Source organism: Salarias fasciatus, chromosome 23, assembly GCF_902148845.1.
Source record: "Salarias fasciatus chromosome 23, fSalaFa1.1, whole genome shotgun sequence".
Taxonomy (NCBI): domain Eukaryota; kingdom Metazoa; phylum Chordata; class Actinopteri; order Blenniiformes; family Blenniidae; genus Salarias; species Salarias fasciatus.
Window position 1 is genome coordinate 21,313,902 of NC_043766.1, and position 16,914 is coordinate 21,330,815.

The 16,914-nt window shown below is 41.7% G+C and overlaps 1 protein-coding gene across 2 annotated transcripts in view; it reads left to right on the forward strand.

Annotated features, from left to right (window-relative positions):
• Positions 1-16,914, forward strand: part of ssbp4 (single stranded DNA binding protein 4) — a 98,886-nt gene that overhangs the window by 13,223 nt on the left and 68,749 nt on the right. For both annotated transcript variants that reach the window (XM_030083045.1, XM_030083044.1), the window contains exons 3-4: positions 4,313-4,374; positions 16,651-16,735. In XM_030083045.1, coding sequence (XP_029938905.1) covers positions 4,313-4,374; positions 16,651-16,735 — 147 coding nt within the window. The remainder of the gene's footprint in view (positions 1-4,312; positions 4,375-16,650; positions 16,736-16,914) is intronic.

Genomic DNA, 16,914 nt, shown 5'->3' on the forward strand with positions numbered 1-16,914 from the left:
TTAAGTTGACTTCCCTTTCTGAAAGGATGAGTGTGAATCCCCCTCTATTGTATACGCAGCAATGGTATTCGCATTATAAATTGTTCTGGGTTCAAGCAGCTGTGGAGGTTAAAGGCTGCCGTCAGGACTCTGAAGAACTGTAAAAATATGAATACATTAATGAGGTTACACTTGCCTTTTTTTCAAATATTAACAGCCAGAAAGGTCTCTTGACTGTTTATTAATTTGGGGACATTGTAAACATGATGGTAGCTGGGTTACTTAATGTGACTACCTGCCTTTCATTACGAGCTCTAATTTGTAATCAGCTGTATAATTAGTTTGACACATTATAAGCACGTGTTGTTGTTTGTGTTCTGCTTTGACATTTACCGGCTGGAACCACAGAGCAAAGAAAGTGTACTTTTAAGTATTTGAAAACACTGCAAAAATAACCGTTTGTCCCAGGTCTGCCAGACTTATTAGCTCCATATTATGTCCCTGAACTGTCGACGAGGTTCGGATCTCTAATGTGTTGCATCCTCTTCCTAAATGCACATCCTTCCTGCTAATGGTCCCACGTCCAGGCCTTCTGCCGGAGAACACCTCTCCAGCCCGCTGGCTTTATTCAGCTCCACTTAATACACTCCCCAACACTGAGAGGGCTCTAATGGCCAGCAAAGGCAGCTCTGCATCATTCAACTTTAATACTGACATCATTTATCTGTCATTTCATCAGGTGAGCTCAGGATAGAGTCGCATAGAGATACTGTTGCGCTTGTGAGAGCGCGCAGATGTGAGCACATGATATAGTCACACGGAGTCGCGTCTTCTTGACAGCGTAGGGAGGAGCTAAATGCTGAAACATGTCTTAAGCCGTAAACTAAGTTGTGTTCCTGCACTGCAGGCGGTAATATTGACACGCTATGGTATTTCAAGACGATGAAAATGTGATGACATGCCCTTTTTGCACATTTTTCTTGGAAATCAGTTTACATCTCAAGAGGGCAAAGCTTAGATTGAGGTGCTCCTTGTGTTATGTTCTGCATCATGAGATTTATGTAAAAAGCACTTAACGCTCACCTCACCTGTCAGTTTGAGCTTGTGAGACAACGCAGCCTGGTCATCACTCTTGCTTAATTGAATGTTTGGGCTGCAGCCATCGACTCAAGATCGCCATGGTCCTCCATCATAGCAATGACCGCTGCGCAGGCTGAGGGCAGAGAGGTGTTCATTTCGGTGGCTTGGATGCTTTAGCATTCTTGGTTGTTTTTTTGTCTTTTTCATTGAACCAGATAAGCCGTTGAGCAACCTCTGTTGGTCTCTTTCCTCACACGTTCAAATGCCGTAGCCTCTCACCAGCATCTTTCCTCAGCTCCTTATAGCGCCCTGAAAATCGAGCCACAGCTGGAGGTGGACTCATACCTGAGGGCCAAGCCAAACTTCAAATAAATGGTCACTTCTAAGTATGCTTGCCCCGAGGTTTAGCGAGTTTAAAACTGCCAAACTTCTGATTGCTATTTTCTCAAAGTTGCATACGGAGTTACTGCAGCTAAGCAGCAGGTGTATTTTAAAAATTCAGAACATTTGTTATTATAGAAAGGTTTGAAGTCTTGTCAGTTATTTCTACTCTTAGAAACAGATAATTAAAAATGTTCAGTTCTCAAAAGCATGGCTTACATTTAAAAAGATTTACATAAAAAAATATTATTTTAGCTTAAGAGTTTTTAAGTAATGTGGTATAATTTTAAAGAAAAAAAACTGAATGTGAAATATATGGTTGTTTCACTGTTCAGATCAAATTATGGGACTTTCCTGATGCCTCCTTTATTCCTTTATAATGAAAAAACAAGTTGCAAACAGTTGTCATAGCTCAGATAAAAGCAATAAGCAGTTTTTATGACCTGTCATTGTAAGACAAGGACTTAGCTTATTTCCAATTTATACAAAATGTGTACGAGCTCCCGTTCCTTAGTCATGTACCTGTGTGACGCTTCCTGTTGTATTTTGACTCGCCTGTCTTGTCCGTTCACTTGTCCTTCCTGTCAGCTTCCTTCTGTGTGTCCAATTTGTCTGAATGTGTTCCGCCTGTGTTTTTCCTTTCCCCTGTGAATTTAAAACCTCTTCCCTCCTGTCAGTGCTCGATTGTCATTGTACCGCTGTGTCATGTGATCCCCCGTCCTTCGTTTTTGCTCCCAAGTGTTTGGATTGTCTTGTGTTTGGACTTTACATGGATTACTCTTTTGGACTACCTTTTGGGCACCTTTGCTGAATTTTTTTTAACTTTATAATAAACTCTTTGAACTTTGCAATTGTTTCTTGAGTCTGCTTTTGGATTCTGCCTGCAGCGGTGACAAAACTAAGCTAACAAGCCTCTGGCTGCTGCTTCTTTCACTGACTACAAGCATACGATCTCATTTAACTCTCTTGGCAGTGGTAGAAGTTACCTAAAATCTGGATTTTTCACTTTATGGAGTAGTGATGTTTAATTTAATTGTGATAGATTCAAATCATAATATCAACCGGAAAGTCTTTACATAAAATTGATAAATCAGTTCAAATAATCAATGAATCTGCCCGAGGAGCAAAATGAGCTAAACTGTCCTAATCAATAGGAATGTGGTTCTGTTTTCAAGCGATTGAAACTGTGTGTCTGCTCTGCCTATAATGAAAATGTTTCAGATATTTAAAGAATCAATTAGATCAACTAATGAACTTCATTGTGATTGCTCAGAGCTCAGAGCACAGGCAGGCATGGAGGTGGACCCAGCAGCCTCCACACAGACATGGATCAATAGAACATACACAGAGACACACAGAAACCGTTGGCATGAGACTGATGACTGATGCCAGTCTTCTCAAACGTAGCGACTGCTTAAAAGTGTTGTTTATTTCAAACACATCTTCATTTTTATTGAATTGGCTTACATGGTCAGTGTCATTTATGTGTTTAGTTTAGACTGACAGTAATAGATAGAGCTGAGTGAACCCAGCGGCCCAACCTTTGACCTTTCCCCTCTTCTTATAGCTCTGAAAGTAAACTTTGAAGGGTTCAGACTGTTTGAAGAAGGTCTTTTATTGTTCAATTAACCGAGAGTATTTATTACCCTGTCCAGGAACATGTTTTTATTACATTTACTTTTTACAGTGGCAGTAGCAGCCAAGACACTCTTCATATTTCAGAAGGCTTTTTTCCTCAACGCTGCAGAATTTCTTGCTGTAATAAGTCCTCAATTTGTATGTATTTCAGCTATTTACATTATTTTTCCTCTTTGAATTTGTGTAAATGATGTTAAAGAGAGGAGGGAATTTTTGGATTTTCTTGCAGTGACGTCTTTTGGTTACTCTGAATCACACGCACACTCTCAGTCAAGCACACGTTTCAGGAGATAAGGGACTTACATCCTTACACACACACACACACACACACACACACACACACACACACACACACACACACACACACACACACACACACACACACCTGCTCATCTAATGAGAGTACTATCACCTCTACTTTCATGCCTTAACTGGCCTGTGTTCCTCCTTCACAAAGGATCGTGCACGCAAACACACACACACACACACACACACACACACACACACACACACACACACACACACACACACACACACATTGCATTTATAGTATACACACTGTGTCGCACTGTGTCCCCAAGGGAACTTCGCCACTCTATGCTCTCTCACCTGTTTAAGGGCATTAAATCAACAGGCCCACACCAACATACAGCGCATCACGTCATTATAAGCGTCACTGGGGAAATCTGTAGAACAGACACTTTAATAGAAAACTGAAGCGCCTATCTGCTCTTTTTCTCTCTCTATATAGACTACATATAGAAAAATAGAGAAATCTTGCTGCTGTCATGCTGCCCTCACAGACTCTGTTGAATCATCTCTTAGACTGTATATATCTTCATGTGTGTGTGTGTGTGTGTGTGTGTGTGTCTGTGTGTGTACGGTCATGTCAGTAGGAGTCTGTGAAGCAGGCAGTTGGTCTGCTATCTCGTGCTGGATCTTATCTCGGCGTCCAGATACAGACAGGAGCGCTGCTGGTTTGTGAGGGCAGCAGAGAGGACTGCTGCTTCAAGACAGTCACAGTTTCTTATCCTCCAACTCCGCACTGCAGATCACTGGGCTTATTCGCCGGCCTATTTTTCTGTTCGACCATCATTCTGTCAGTCTAAAGTTGGGAAGATTGTCTAGCAAAATGATTACATTATGCATAAAACATGGCACAGTGTCTAATATTTCATTTTCCTTCTCTGTCTCTTCGTCTCATTCCTTTTTCTCCATTTAACTTTTGTTACAGATCCGATGGGAAAAGAACATCACACTTGGGGAACCTCCAGGATTTTTACACTCATGGTGGTGGTATGTATCAACTATACGTTTGTCTTTCTTGACCACACTTAGTTTTTTTCAGTAGATCATATTTATACTGTAGCTGTCCTCTTAATGGAGTGAAAAAAATGAGCTGCAGTGAAGAGAAGAGAGGGATGGTAATGACAGGGAATGCTAAGTGCATTATCTCACAGATGTTAAATGCTTCGCTGCTGATGTCTCTGTGATTGACAAGTTAGCAAAATACCCCTTTCAACTGCTCTCAAACTTAACAGATATTTTACATTAATGTGTAGTGACAGAAAACAGAGCCACATACTAGTTTCTACTGCGCTCCTTCAATTTCTCACCATTAAATCTTTGCAGAATTTGATAGTAGCATTACTGTTTGCTGTGTACCTATGCATGTGCTCCCAACTTGCACGGGATTACTGTTTTATTGATGGAAGTGTGTGATCATCCCTCAGAACTGGTCCTGAAGGTGTGCTGTCTGACCACGTGTATGAGATTATAGTAATTTCAAACTGCCACAATTGCAGATGGAGTGAAAAGCTGGCTATCACAAAGCAACGAAGAGACAGGACATTTTTGGAAAAAAATGGGTATAATCAGTGTTCTGGATAAAGAAACTCAGATAGAGTTGCAGTGGGCTGTGAGAAAATTCAAGGAAAGGCAGAGAAAGGGATAAAATGTTGGAAGTAGAGGAAAAAAGACAAGGATAGGTGCTGGTACAGCTTGCACCTCTGCACAGCTGGGTGATCGTGGCACAAAGTGGGTGAGAATAACAGATCATTGATTTTAGAAAGGTATAGAAGTGTCCCAAAAAGGGTTGTTCGGCCTTGAAAATGCTTGCAGGTATTTTGACCGCTCAACAAGCAGTTTTTCCAGAGCATAGAAAATGCTACTGCCCTCCCTCTCAGTTTGTGTCGTTACTGGTGCTCATCTCCATAGTTGCTGGTTCTTGCACAGTTTCCAGTTATAAGCTTCCCGCTCTGGTAAACCAGGTATTCACCTATGACCATAAGCATGTTACAGGAATCCTGAATATTCAGGAAAAAAAAAAAAAAATACTGCACCTGAGTGGTCAGAAATCCTCTTTCTGTGGGAAACAACTCCAGAGTGTCCATGACTGTAGCAAAAGTTGAACCTGACACCCCACCGGTACTGCTTCTTAAACCCCTTTCCCACTGACGCTAGCAGGACCTGCTAACAATGGGCAATTGGCTTCTTTGCCACTGCCTGCAGACCCGGGTCTAATCGCCTGCAGGTGAGTTGCTTGTTTGCGTTTTCCCGCGCTGATGATGTCCCACGTTGATGACATCATCAGCGCGACGGAGCACAGCGAGGTAAACAATGGAGAGAAGTCAACCTCCTCTTCCCCACGAATCAGGAGAAGCTCTCTGATCTCGCTATCTCACCAATTCTGGGTCATCTTGACGAAGGATACCTCATACTGTGTCCAAAAACAACAAGCGCGCTGTCGTAGGCACGCTGCGTCGACGTCATCACATAAATTACCCCGTCAACCCGAGTCTGGCTTTCCCATTGAAGCTGATCGGAGGCGAGCCGATTAAAACCCGGGTCGCTTCAGGGTTGATCGACCCGAGTCGAAATGCCGTTTAAACCCTTTCCCGCTGCCACGAGGAGCCGATGATAACCGAGTTTAAATGGTTTTATTGACCAGTGGCAAAGGCGTATTATCTTTCAACAGCTTGGGAAAAAAATCTTCCCTTTTTCTTCCAATGGAGAGAGCGACATGCTAGCAGATTTAGCCGAATCTGAAAGTGCATCAATGTGACTGATTGTGTGAAACTTCAGACTACTGTAATGAAATTCTTCACACAAATAAAGTTCAGTTACATTTTAACGTCATCTGATGTCAAAAAGGATTTTCAATTGAAATTGAGATATTAATCTGCTAAGAAAGTGTTCACAGCACTGAATCTGGAAAATATCACTTATGATTTATTTTTCTGGAATGCAGCCGATAATTCTGATTTAAAGTTGCATTAAGGAGTTTTTCAACTTTAAAAGTACTTATTAAAAATATTTATTTTCACCATAAATATGTTACAAATATTCAATGATGTGTACAATGTGCCCTGACATATTCATTGCAAGTACCTCTAACAGCGCTAAATTGTCACTTGAAAGTTGCAGTGCCGGTCCGGCACCAGAATTTTTTTGGGGAGAATTTTAGAGGCTGTGATGTAGTGCGCGCTCCTGCTGGACTGATTTCTTTAAGTTTCGTTTTGTCCGCCATTACTCCGAAAGATGCTGAGCGAGCAACAACTGAGCAGTATTGAGGATGGATCTTCCAGAAAGTAAGAAAAGACCGGCTTCTAGCACTGCCACAACTCCAGCACAGACCCCACAAGGCAAAAGAAACTTAAATTTTACTCGAGCGCTACTTAAACAGCGAGGAAGGAGTTCCCCTCTTTTGTGCACGTACATGGACGCAAGCCACAGGCACGAGTGTTTCACTAAGCTGCAGTTATGCCCAAGGTCTGCAGAGGCCATTGTTTCGCATAAAACGTGCAAACTCCTTAATGCACCTTTAAAAATAAACTTGAAAGCATTTTTTGTCTCATTTAACCACGCAGTATTAAACATCATTATTATTGACAGTTAATGGTAAATGGCAAATGGACTACACTTACTACACTTATATAGCGCTTTTTACCCTGCAGTGACAGAGCCCAAAGTGCTTTACACTGCAATATCACATTCACCCATTCTCACTCACATTCACACACCAGCTTTCAAAAACTACAAGTAGGTTATTCACTGATAAAAAGAAGGATATAAGATAGATAGATGAAAGAATAATGGAATGAATAAATAGATTATCAACTTATGTTCACTCAAAAAACACATTGACTTCTATGAGTGGGCCAGAGTGGCAAAAGTGCTCATTTATTTTCAAGAGTGCAGATTTTACAGCAGATTTCATCCTTTCACGAGTATCCAACTTGGACCATGTTGGTGAACGCATGTCTTGGAATATTTCACACACATGCTATGCACCTGTCGCTCTTTGCTTTTCCGAAATTTCTGCTTTGTGTGTCCTTCCCTGAAGAGGTGCACGTCATAGAAAATCTTTTCCCTGTCGTTAAGCTTTCAGACTGTGTTTGACCCGATGCTGTGTTTAATAGAAAGAAGCTTCTTGCAGTGGTTTGTCCCTTTTTTCTTCTTTTTTTTGCCTCTTCAAACAGATGTGAGAGATGTGTTAATGGCAGGTAAATAGATGGTCAGTAGGTTTATGGAAATACATTTTTTTTTTACCAAGTCTAAATTTGAGGTAATGAGTACAACCAAGTCATGACTCCTCACAGCTGGTGGTTGCAAGTTTGATTCCTTGTTGGGGACTTTTGTGTGGAGTTTACAAGTTCTCCTTGTGCTGAGACTTTCCCTCTCACTTCCTCTCTCAGTCAAATGTCTTCCTATGTTTGCCCTATGATGGACTGTTAACCTGCCAGCCTGCCGTTTACCCAGTGATATGTTTGACTGCAAACCCCCCTTGATCCCAGTCTGGATGAAGCAGGCGTGGAGGGTGGCTGAATTAAAGAACATCCAAGTGTTGCGTTTCCCCTCTGCTGTTTTCACTCTGACAAATCCAACTTGCAAATGATGAGAGGCGGAAACAGGCAAGACAGAGGGAGCTGGATAGCTGGACTGAGTGCAAACAAAGAGTCCAGCAAGCAGACACTCGAGAAGGTTGAGAGGATGAATCCTCAGCAAGGCAGCATGAGAGCCAAAGAGAGGGGATAAGAGGTTTGACAGGGCTGGCTTTGTTTGTCGTTCATGCTATCCCGCTCATCCCCAAAGCCCCCTGGTCGGCCCTGTGTAATAAACCCGGACATGAGGCTTCACTCATTCATGCTCCCTGGCCCCAGTGTGTGTTGTGATTGTGCAGCCTGTTGACACGGTTCATAATGGTCCTTAAAGAGCCTGGCTTTTCTCAACCTGACAGCTCTCAATTGGACAGCTACCAGTAATACTGACAGAATGACATACACAAACATACAGTCCAGAGCAAGTTTGCTCTCGCGTCTGCCTGAGCCAATAACAGTGCTCAGAGAGACTGTGTGTGTGTGTGTGAGTGTGTGTGAGAGAGAGAGAGAGAGAGACAGAGACAGAGACAGAGAGAGAGAGGGGGGGAGGGGGGGTTTGTGTTCCGCTGATTTTATTATTGATGTATATCTGTGGTGAGGAAGGTGTGTGTGTGTGTGTGTGTGTGTGTGTGTGTGTGTGTGTGTGTGTGTGTGTGTGTGTGTGTGTGTGTGTGTGTGTGTGTGTGTGTGTGTGTGTGTGTGTGTGTGTGTGTGTGTGTGTGTGTGTGTGTGTGTGTGTGTGTGGCAGGACTCCAGTGTAGTATGACCTAGCTAAGGGGCGTCTGTCTGGGCCGTGCGGCACGTGGACATGGACACTCTCTGGCGGCGGGGTCGGCTACGAGGGGCTACCACCCCAAAGCCTCCCCCAAAACAAAAGCTCCAGATGGTAGGAAAGCCACCAGCCTCCCTCATTCCTCACCCTTTGCTCCCCCTTCCTCAACCTTTGTCTGGAGGTTGGTCCTTTTGTTTGCGGAAAAGAGACCCCTGAACGGATTAACTCTTTGCATTCCAGCCTCTTTTGTGTTAAACAGCCCAAATTTAAGAACCCGACTGCAGCGCTACTCCGGCCCACCCCCTCTGCCCTCTGCCTCGGCACCTCACTGGGTTTTTCTTCACCCTGTCTTTGCCCCTGTGACTGTTTCCTGTATAGGACAGTGTTGGTGGGTGGGTATCTGAGAAGGGGAAGGAGAGGGATGTTTGGGGTGGGGTGGACGAGGGGAGGCTGGTGGTGGGGGTCACTCATCCACATCTGTTGTTATGGGTGGCAGGATAAAGAAAAGGCTCAGTGAGGGCTGCAGGTGTTGATTGTGTCATTAGCTCCCTCTCTATTGGCCGCTGCTAGTTGTCTCCTCCTTATCCCCAAATCGATTGCTTTAACCAGTTTTCACTGGATGGCTGCTGAATCCTCAATACACATCCCCCCACACCCCTGCGCACAAAACATACACACATAAAAACCTCAACACAACAACAGCAGTAGAGGGACCCTCTGTGTGAAAGCCTCTGGCTGAAATTGTTGTTTGTGTGGGGCAGAGAAAACAAGAGTAACTCTCCTCTGCTCCTGATTAGCTGGACTTTATAAAAAAAGTAAATACAAAATTCTCAGTCTTCACCACCTCTCTCTTTCTTTATCTCTTTGCCCGCTTCATCCTTCACTCTTCTTATAGCAATTTTTTTTTTTTTTTGACTTCATATGTTCTCGCTAGTGGTCCTCAACTTGCCACTTGCCATGCACCCCACATTCACATTTCTCAAAACTTTACATTGATGGAAAACAATGACAAAACACCCCCTCTCTTAAGCATACCTGAACATACATAACTTGGTACATTTCCATTGAGCTTGCGTATGAGTTGCAAGCAAAGTAGGACCACCAATGACCACTGATGGCTCACCCTTAAAATTAATGAAGAAGACAACAGAAATGCTCTATCTTTTTATGGAAAGATTGAAAAATGTGTGTGCTAGGAAACAATCAAATCGACATTACTTCCCCTGAGCGTTGTGACAAAGAACCTCTAAATAAATAGACAGTAATTATCAGCAGCATGCACCTCGACATCCTAAAAAGCCTCGTCGCTGTGACTCCAGGTTGGAGAATGACCATTACAGAATGGCTTCATTTAGCTGGAAGCACCACTACAACATAGGAGTCTCCAAAGTTGGATGCAATATTAGCAGAAAAAGCAAATTCTTCTTTGTTGAATCACCTTCACATGCTCTTACTTTACAGAAGGCATAACTGAGTGAAGGGTTTTTTTTTTTTTCCTGAATGGTCTATAGATTTAAAAAATTGTAACTCTCCATTATTATTACATTTTATTGCAACACTGCTTTAAAACAGTCTTGTCAAGCTCAGGGGTGAGTAAGGATTTCTGCAGCTTTCGTAAAATTCACCATTGCAGAATGACTTCCATGCTAGTGATACTGAATTAGTTAACACATTTTCACTGCATCCTCACCAGTGGCTCTGTTTTTAAGACAATGTTTCAAGTGAAAGCATATTGTTTTTGTGTTTTCATCACATAAATGCTCCTAATTTACACAGCAGTGTTTTCAAAACAATGTTCATTTACACAGAAACAGCAGAAACACTGAAAACGATGTTAGCATGCCAGGGCATTAGTTTGTCTTGTTTGTCTTTGTTTGGCTTTGTCTTGTTTTTTGTAATGAAGTCACACATACATGTGCACGGAGAACAGTAAGCTATAAACATTAACAACGGTAAGCACGTGGGCATTTGTATGGACAGATGATCAGGTTGGATTGTTAATACGAGTGACTCTCAACTCTAAAACTACCAAGTCCCAGGAGAATATGGACTGACAGTCATGACACCCTGCAGGCAAACATTCTAGTTATTGTCCGTCTGCTTGTGCGTGCGGAAAAGCACTATTTGCTGCAGCTGTGGTCTGCGTGTGTAATAGCAGTGTTTCAGAAAAGTTGTGTTTTCACCCCATCTACATTTAGACATAGAGTTGCAGCGTTTTCTCAAAGTTGCATTTTGAGCGGCTCGTAGCGCTTTGTAAACGGAAACCTAAAGTGCAACAAAGGTTTTCCATTCTCACTTGAAAATGTCATGTGAACGGGGCCCAAAACAGGTTGATCGCTTGTGAATAAGTTGATGATGCCATTTTAAACTTAGACACCCTGTAAGATCATCCTGTGACATTTTTCATTTTTTGACAAGTGTTTTTTGCCCCAAGACAGCTGAATCATATTGGCACCCTTATATGATATGTATAAGGTTGAACTGCATAATGAACTGAAGGTGCAGCAATTTACACTACGTACAGCAATCTTGTAATCTAATCCTAAACTCTAATCTACAAAAATATCAGGAGACATATATTGTTTCCAATAAACTAAATGCATGAAATAACAACACGAAATGAATGAAACTATAAATGCCGTCCAGTGTGTGTGAGTGCGTACGCACTCATTTTTGAGCTGTCAGTTGCAATTTTTAGCCACAGTCCAGAGGGTGTTTGATTTACGTGGCACAGGGATGTTGTTCTTCCTCCTTTATTCTTGAATGTGTTGCTGCTACCAGGAAAATAGCTGCCACTTGAGTCAGAGAAAACTGGAAGGGTTTGTTTCCCCACCTCTTCTCTTTGATTGCAGTATTTTGTCCCATTAGGAAGAGTCTGCTCTGAAAAGAGGAGCATTACTGCTGCAATAAAGGCTCTTTTTTTTTTTGGCCCCCATTTCTGTTTGTTTCCTTTTGACTGACTGACCAACTTCCTGCCACACACAGGATTATCATATAGACCTGCCGCCGACAGTCTGTACGGCTGTCTGTGTCTTTGTTTACTCTGCTTATTATAATGGAGAAAGCACATTGTAAGCAGTGGCTTTGTCAGACCACAGTTAATTGCAAATAATTATCGTGATGGCATTTAATTTTAGTAATTGTCTTCTTCTGGACGGCTGGATGCTAATCCCTTCCTCCTCTGTTCAGGATACAATATGTGTGTGTGTGTGTGTGTGTGTGTGTGTGTGTGTGTGTGTGTGTGTGTGTGTGTGTGTGTGTGTGTGTGTGTGTGTGTGTGTGTGTGTGTGTGTGTGTGTGTGTGTGTGTGTGTGTGTGTGTGTGTGTGTGTGTGTGTGTGTGTGCTTATGCATAGGCTGTCAGCACGGGCTCATGTTTTTCAGTCTTGTCTCTCACTTAAATAAATAAATTTTTAAAAAAGAGCTTGCATGACCCATAGCTGCATTTTAAAGGTCTCCTGCGTTTCTCTCAGGTAAGAGCTGTTAAAGTTTCCATCTTCTATACAGAACTCCGTGGCTCAAGCAGCAGTTACTTCCCTTAACACTATAAAGCGCTTCCCATGATGAGATGATTAGATTGAAATGATTACATAATTGGATATAAATTTTTCTAATACAAGGCTGTGCAGAGTGCAAAATTTCTCTCAGATTGCTCGTGCTAATTAACTGTGAATGTTGACATCCCAGATAATTTCTAAAGATTAGTGTCGGCTGAAATAAAGGATGTGACAACAAGTATGACATGGAATTTTCCTCCTTAAATATGAGATGTGAGTGGCACCGTAAAATCAGAGCTCATGATCAACTCCTCCCAGTTATACCTGAATTCAGTCTGAACTTGACTGCATCCAGTCAAAAACTGTGGCAACGTCATGTCATATCACAGCACATCAGTTTTACACCTGGAAGGAACTGCAGATGTGTTAAACAATAAAGTAATGAAGAGTTAATTTTGAACATTTTGATTAAGTTTGACTCCTTATATTAAAAAAAAGGGAAGTTTGATTAAGTTTGATGTAGCTCCACAGACTGTGTATCTCTCAAATAGTCCTTATATAACCAGTCATGCAAATTTGTCCAGCTGTGTAGTTGTCAAATGTTCTTCGAGTTTTTTGATTTGTGACTTTCGCTTTTTCAGCCTTTGAGGTTTTTTTTTTTATTGTCTGTTTCAGTTTTTTTTTTTTTCTTTAATCACATTCAAAATGCACTGATGTTTTCCCTGTAATGGGGACTGTGCTTATGAGATTTGCAGATGATAGTGTTCTGTTTTCATTTATTAATAACACAATATCCCATCTTTTTTAAAATATTGGATTGGTCTCTTTAAACGTGCTCCTACCCTGTTGCTGTACGAAATATGTTTCTGAAGAATCGGAATTTTTAGGTCAATAACAAAGGAATTTTTCAATAAATGCCTCCACATATCTAATGCCACGTTCGCTTGCTTCCCATCGTCACCACATGTAGAAAAATGCATCCAGTGTTGACCCTCTTGAATAATATCAGAATAATTAAAGTTTTGGTTTGTGCGTTTGGTCTCGTGATCCTGCTCCAGATTATGCAGAGCAACACAGAATGAGATTTCCTTGTGTGCCTCAGACACGCACAGGTCAGCTGTTCAAATCGCAATATATTTCAGACTTCAGAGGCCAGGAGATGTTAGATCACCTTACCCCTACCCTCCTCGCCCGCACCTGGTTGTGTCTTTTCTGTGACAAACTGTAACCTGCGTCCCATTTCATTTCCCTGAGAGCTGATTGGATTTGCGATGGTCGCGCTTTCTTGCCGCGGCTCGTCTCTGACGCGGCAGCAATCTCTTTAACACCAACCGATAGATATGATAATGTACACTGGCTTTATTGTCAAGTGACAGAAGGGCAGCACAACACATGCAGGCACCATGTGTTCACCACAGGCTTTGCACAGTCCCTCCCTGCTCCTCAGCGCCGTCCTCGTCTGGAAGGGACCCCAGCGCTCGCTGAACGCCTCAGGGCACCGACTTCGTCTTTTTAATCTTTAAATACTTTAATAACACATTTCTATTTTAGCTCATATGCTTTGGGAGGTTGGTACAAAGTGCTGCAGGGTTATTTAGGTTAGTTTATTGTTCATCTTATTTTTAGGACACCTGCTGTTGCACTCTTGTTTCATTGATGCCCTTAAATGACAGAAATCAAAGAAGAATAAAAGATCGCAGAGTTTCGTGATGACTGTATTCTGGTGAGATGACAAAAAAAATAAAAATAAAATAAAACTTCTAATATTCTAATACAATAAAAAATTACCAGCATGTGACTGGATGCTCTGTAAGTTATAGGTGATCAGCTAATTTCTTTACGCTCTACGCCACAGCCTATTGTTTTTTGTCGCGGCTTTATCGGCACAAAAGTGAAAGATACAGTTTGTTTGCACATTTAGATGGAAACAAGAATTTCCTTCTCATGAACTCAGTGGTTTATTCTTTTTCTTTCCTTTTTTTTATTTAATATATGCTGTCCATGAAATCAATGTCTTGGAAGAAGGAGAACTCCTTAATATGGACCAGCTTAGCGAGTACTTAATTTCAGTGTAGTAATTAAGGGCCCATTTGGAGTGGGACCTGGTGGCCTCTGTTGCCCTGAAGGAGTAGGATTCGTCTAATTAACTAATATGAGTGTGGCTGAGTGGGCTGTAAGTAACATAATCACAGCTGATTGGTCAATAACCTGCAGGTCGTCAGGGCCAGCTGAGAGGAACATGTGGAGGTTTCACTTTGCTGGTTAGTTGTCTTTGGAGTTTGTCTGCAGGCTGGACTGTAGGCCGGTGTGATGGCCGGAGGGACGGCTGCAGATAAAAGAGAACGTCTTGCACAGGTTTCTGTTTCGAGTACCTTACGTCAAGCCTCGGTGCCTTTACTTCCTGGCCAAGATACGTGTCTGTGTGTCAGATTGTTAAGTAGAATGGAATTGCCGATTATACAACTTTTACAAATATATTATCCATTTTTTTGATGCACATCATTATCAATATGTTGATCGGTATTCTTTAACATAGTTTACACCCAAAAACACAACATTGTCCAGAACCTACCGCTTCAAAGTTTTTTCATGGTTAATCACCTGAAAACAAGCGAGATAAATAGAAAATGTTTTCAAATCTTGGAAATGTCTTCCAGAAACAACAAAGATCGCATTATTAAGTACACTTCATCATCGAATGGGATCCAATAAAATAGTGTCTGCCTTTCCAAAGTTGATTATATTCAGTTTGTATTAAGTCATGAGGGTGTCTTGGAGCAGTGGTGGCCTACAGATTAGAATAGACGACTTGGGGATCAGGATCTCACATGTTCGATCCCCACCGCAGTCATGGCTTCATTCTGGATTCCTGAGCAAGACCCTCGACCCCCATCAGCTCCCTGGAGGACCCTAATGTCTCCACACCCTAGAGATAGGTGGTTCATGCAGAAAAGGGATTTCCCTTAGGGGATGAACAAAGTATGATTGGTTAATTTGTATTCCCATAACTGTTAGGTATTCCAGATTGTAGATTGGATTCCAGTGTTTTTTTTTATGGTGGACGGTGTTCCTGGATGTTTTGGTCCTCCAAAACAACACACATGAAACAAGTTCATGATATTAATATATTGTTTTACATATCTTCGTTTATTTTTTACAAATAACTTTCATTGTTGAATTGGATTTTCCAAACAGTCTAGATTATACTCAGCCTTTCACCAAGTGTCAACTTGGTTTTGCTGAAAGGGTGTGAAAGAGGAGCGACGGATATGAAAAATGCACCCATCTTATCTTTGCTTATCCCTTGAACCAAACTATTGGAACTTGGAGAAATTATGATTCCACTGCAGGAGTATTTCAAATGTAATCAGAAAACCTCAGTTTAAAGGATTTATTCTTCCTTTCTGTACATCAAACCTGTACCGAATTGCTCACTTGTCACTTTCAGCTCTTTAGAAATATTTTGAGTTTCTGGTTAATATCACGGAAGAAGGAAACTGATTTGTTGGCATTTGGTGAAACTACCAACTGTTTAAATATGCAAGCATGCATTTGCAGACCTCACCTTGACACTGCGCTCACTTAGCCCAGCGGAGCAGGAAGCAGAAGGTGATTTGCCGAGAGGATCTGTCCCTCTGAAGCAGACACATCCCCTCTTCTGCTGTATGATTTTTCATGTGATTAACGAATATTTCAACAACAAACTGGACAATTACACATAGAATACATGCATTGGTAAAGTGGAGCTATGAACTCTCTAAAAGCTCTAATATAGGTAGTGAAATAAATTGAACTCAAAGATCTCTTGCAGTAGTAAACTTTGGTTGATCAGGGACTTCCTATCGATTTTACCATTAAAAGATTTTGTTAACAATAGAAGAATTGTTCTATGTGTGCTAGTTAGAGACTTGACATACCGTTTGTACTTTTCTGCACTTTATTTGATTTATTATTTACTTTTGTTTTCATCATGTTAACATTCAGTTTTAATAAATGTGTATTTTGATTAATTAAATGTTCATGTTCAGCTTCACGTTCTACATTTTCATCCTGAGCTTTTTAAGGCCTGACAGGAAATAAGGTAGAAAAGAAACACATACAGCATTTTTGATCTGCTTTGTCATTTGAGTCAAACTGTCATCAAGGTGTCAGGAAAGCATGACTTGAACATTGTACCTCAAACTACCTTGATGCTGTTGAATTTCAGTTTAGCTTTTTAAGATGTCTTTAAAAAAGCAATTTTGAAACGTATGCATAGAAAATGTTCCTCTTTGTTTGTTTCACCCACTCAGACCACCGTCTCACACGCCTGTCTTCACTATGGATGCTCACTTATTTGGAGCAGAAACCAGAAAGATGATTATGTCCTTCGATCACAGAGCAAAGTGTCTCACTGCTGTCGCCATCTTGTCCTGTGTGCACAGTGTATTCTGGGATCTGTACTGCGCCGCCCCGGACCGGAGGGAGACATGTGAACATTCCAGCGAGGCCAAGGCTTTCCATGACTATGTGAGTGAACTTAACCAACCCTCCTGCGGTGCACGAGGGGCACCAGTACACACACACATCCACGCACTGGATGCGTGCTCTGGTGACCTCTCACAATCACACAGCGAGTGTGTTTCTGAAGATGAGGAGCTCTTTCGCGTGACATGCTGCCGGTTCTTGTTTTGACATGTCTGTGTTTC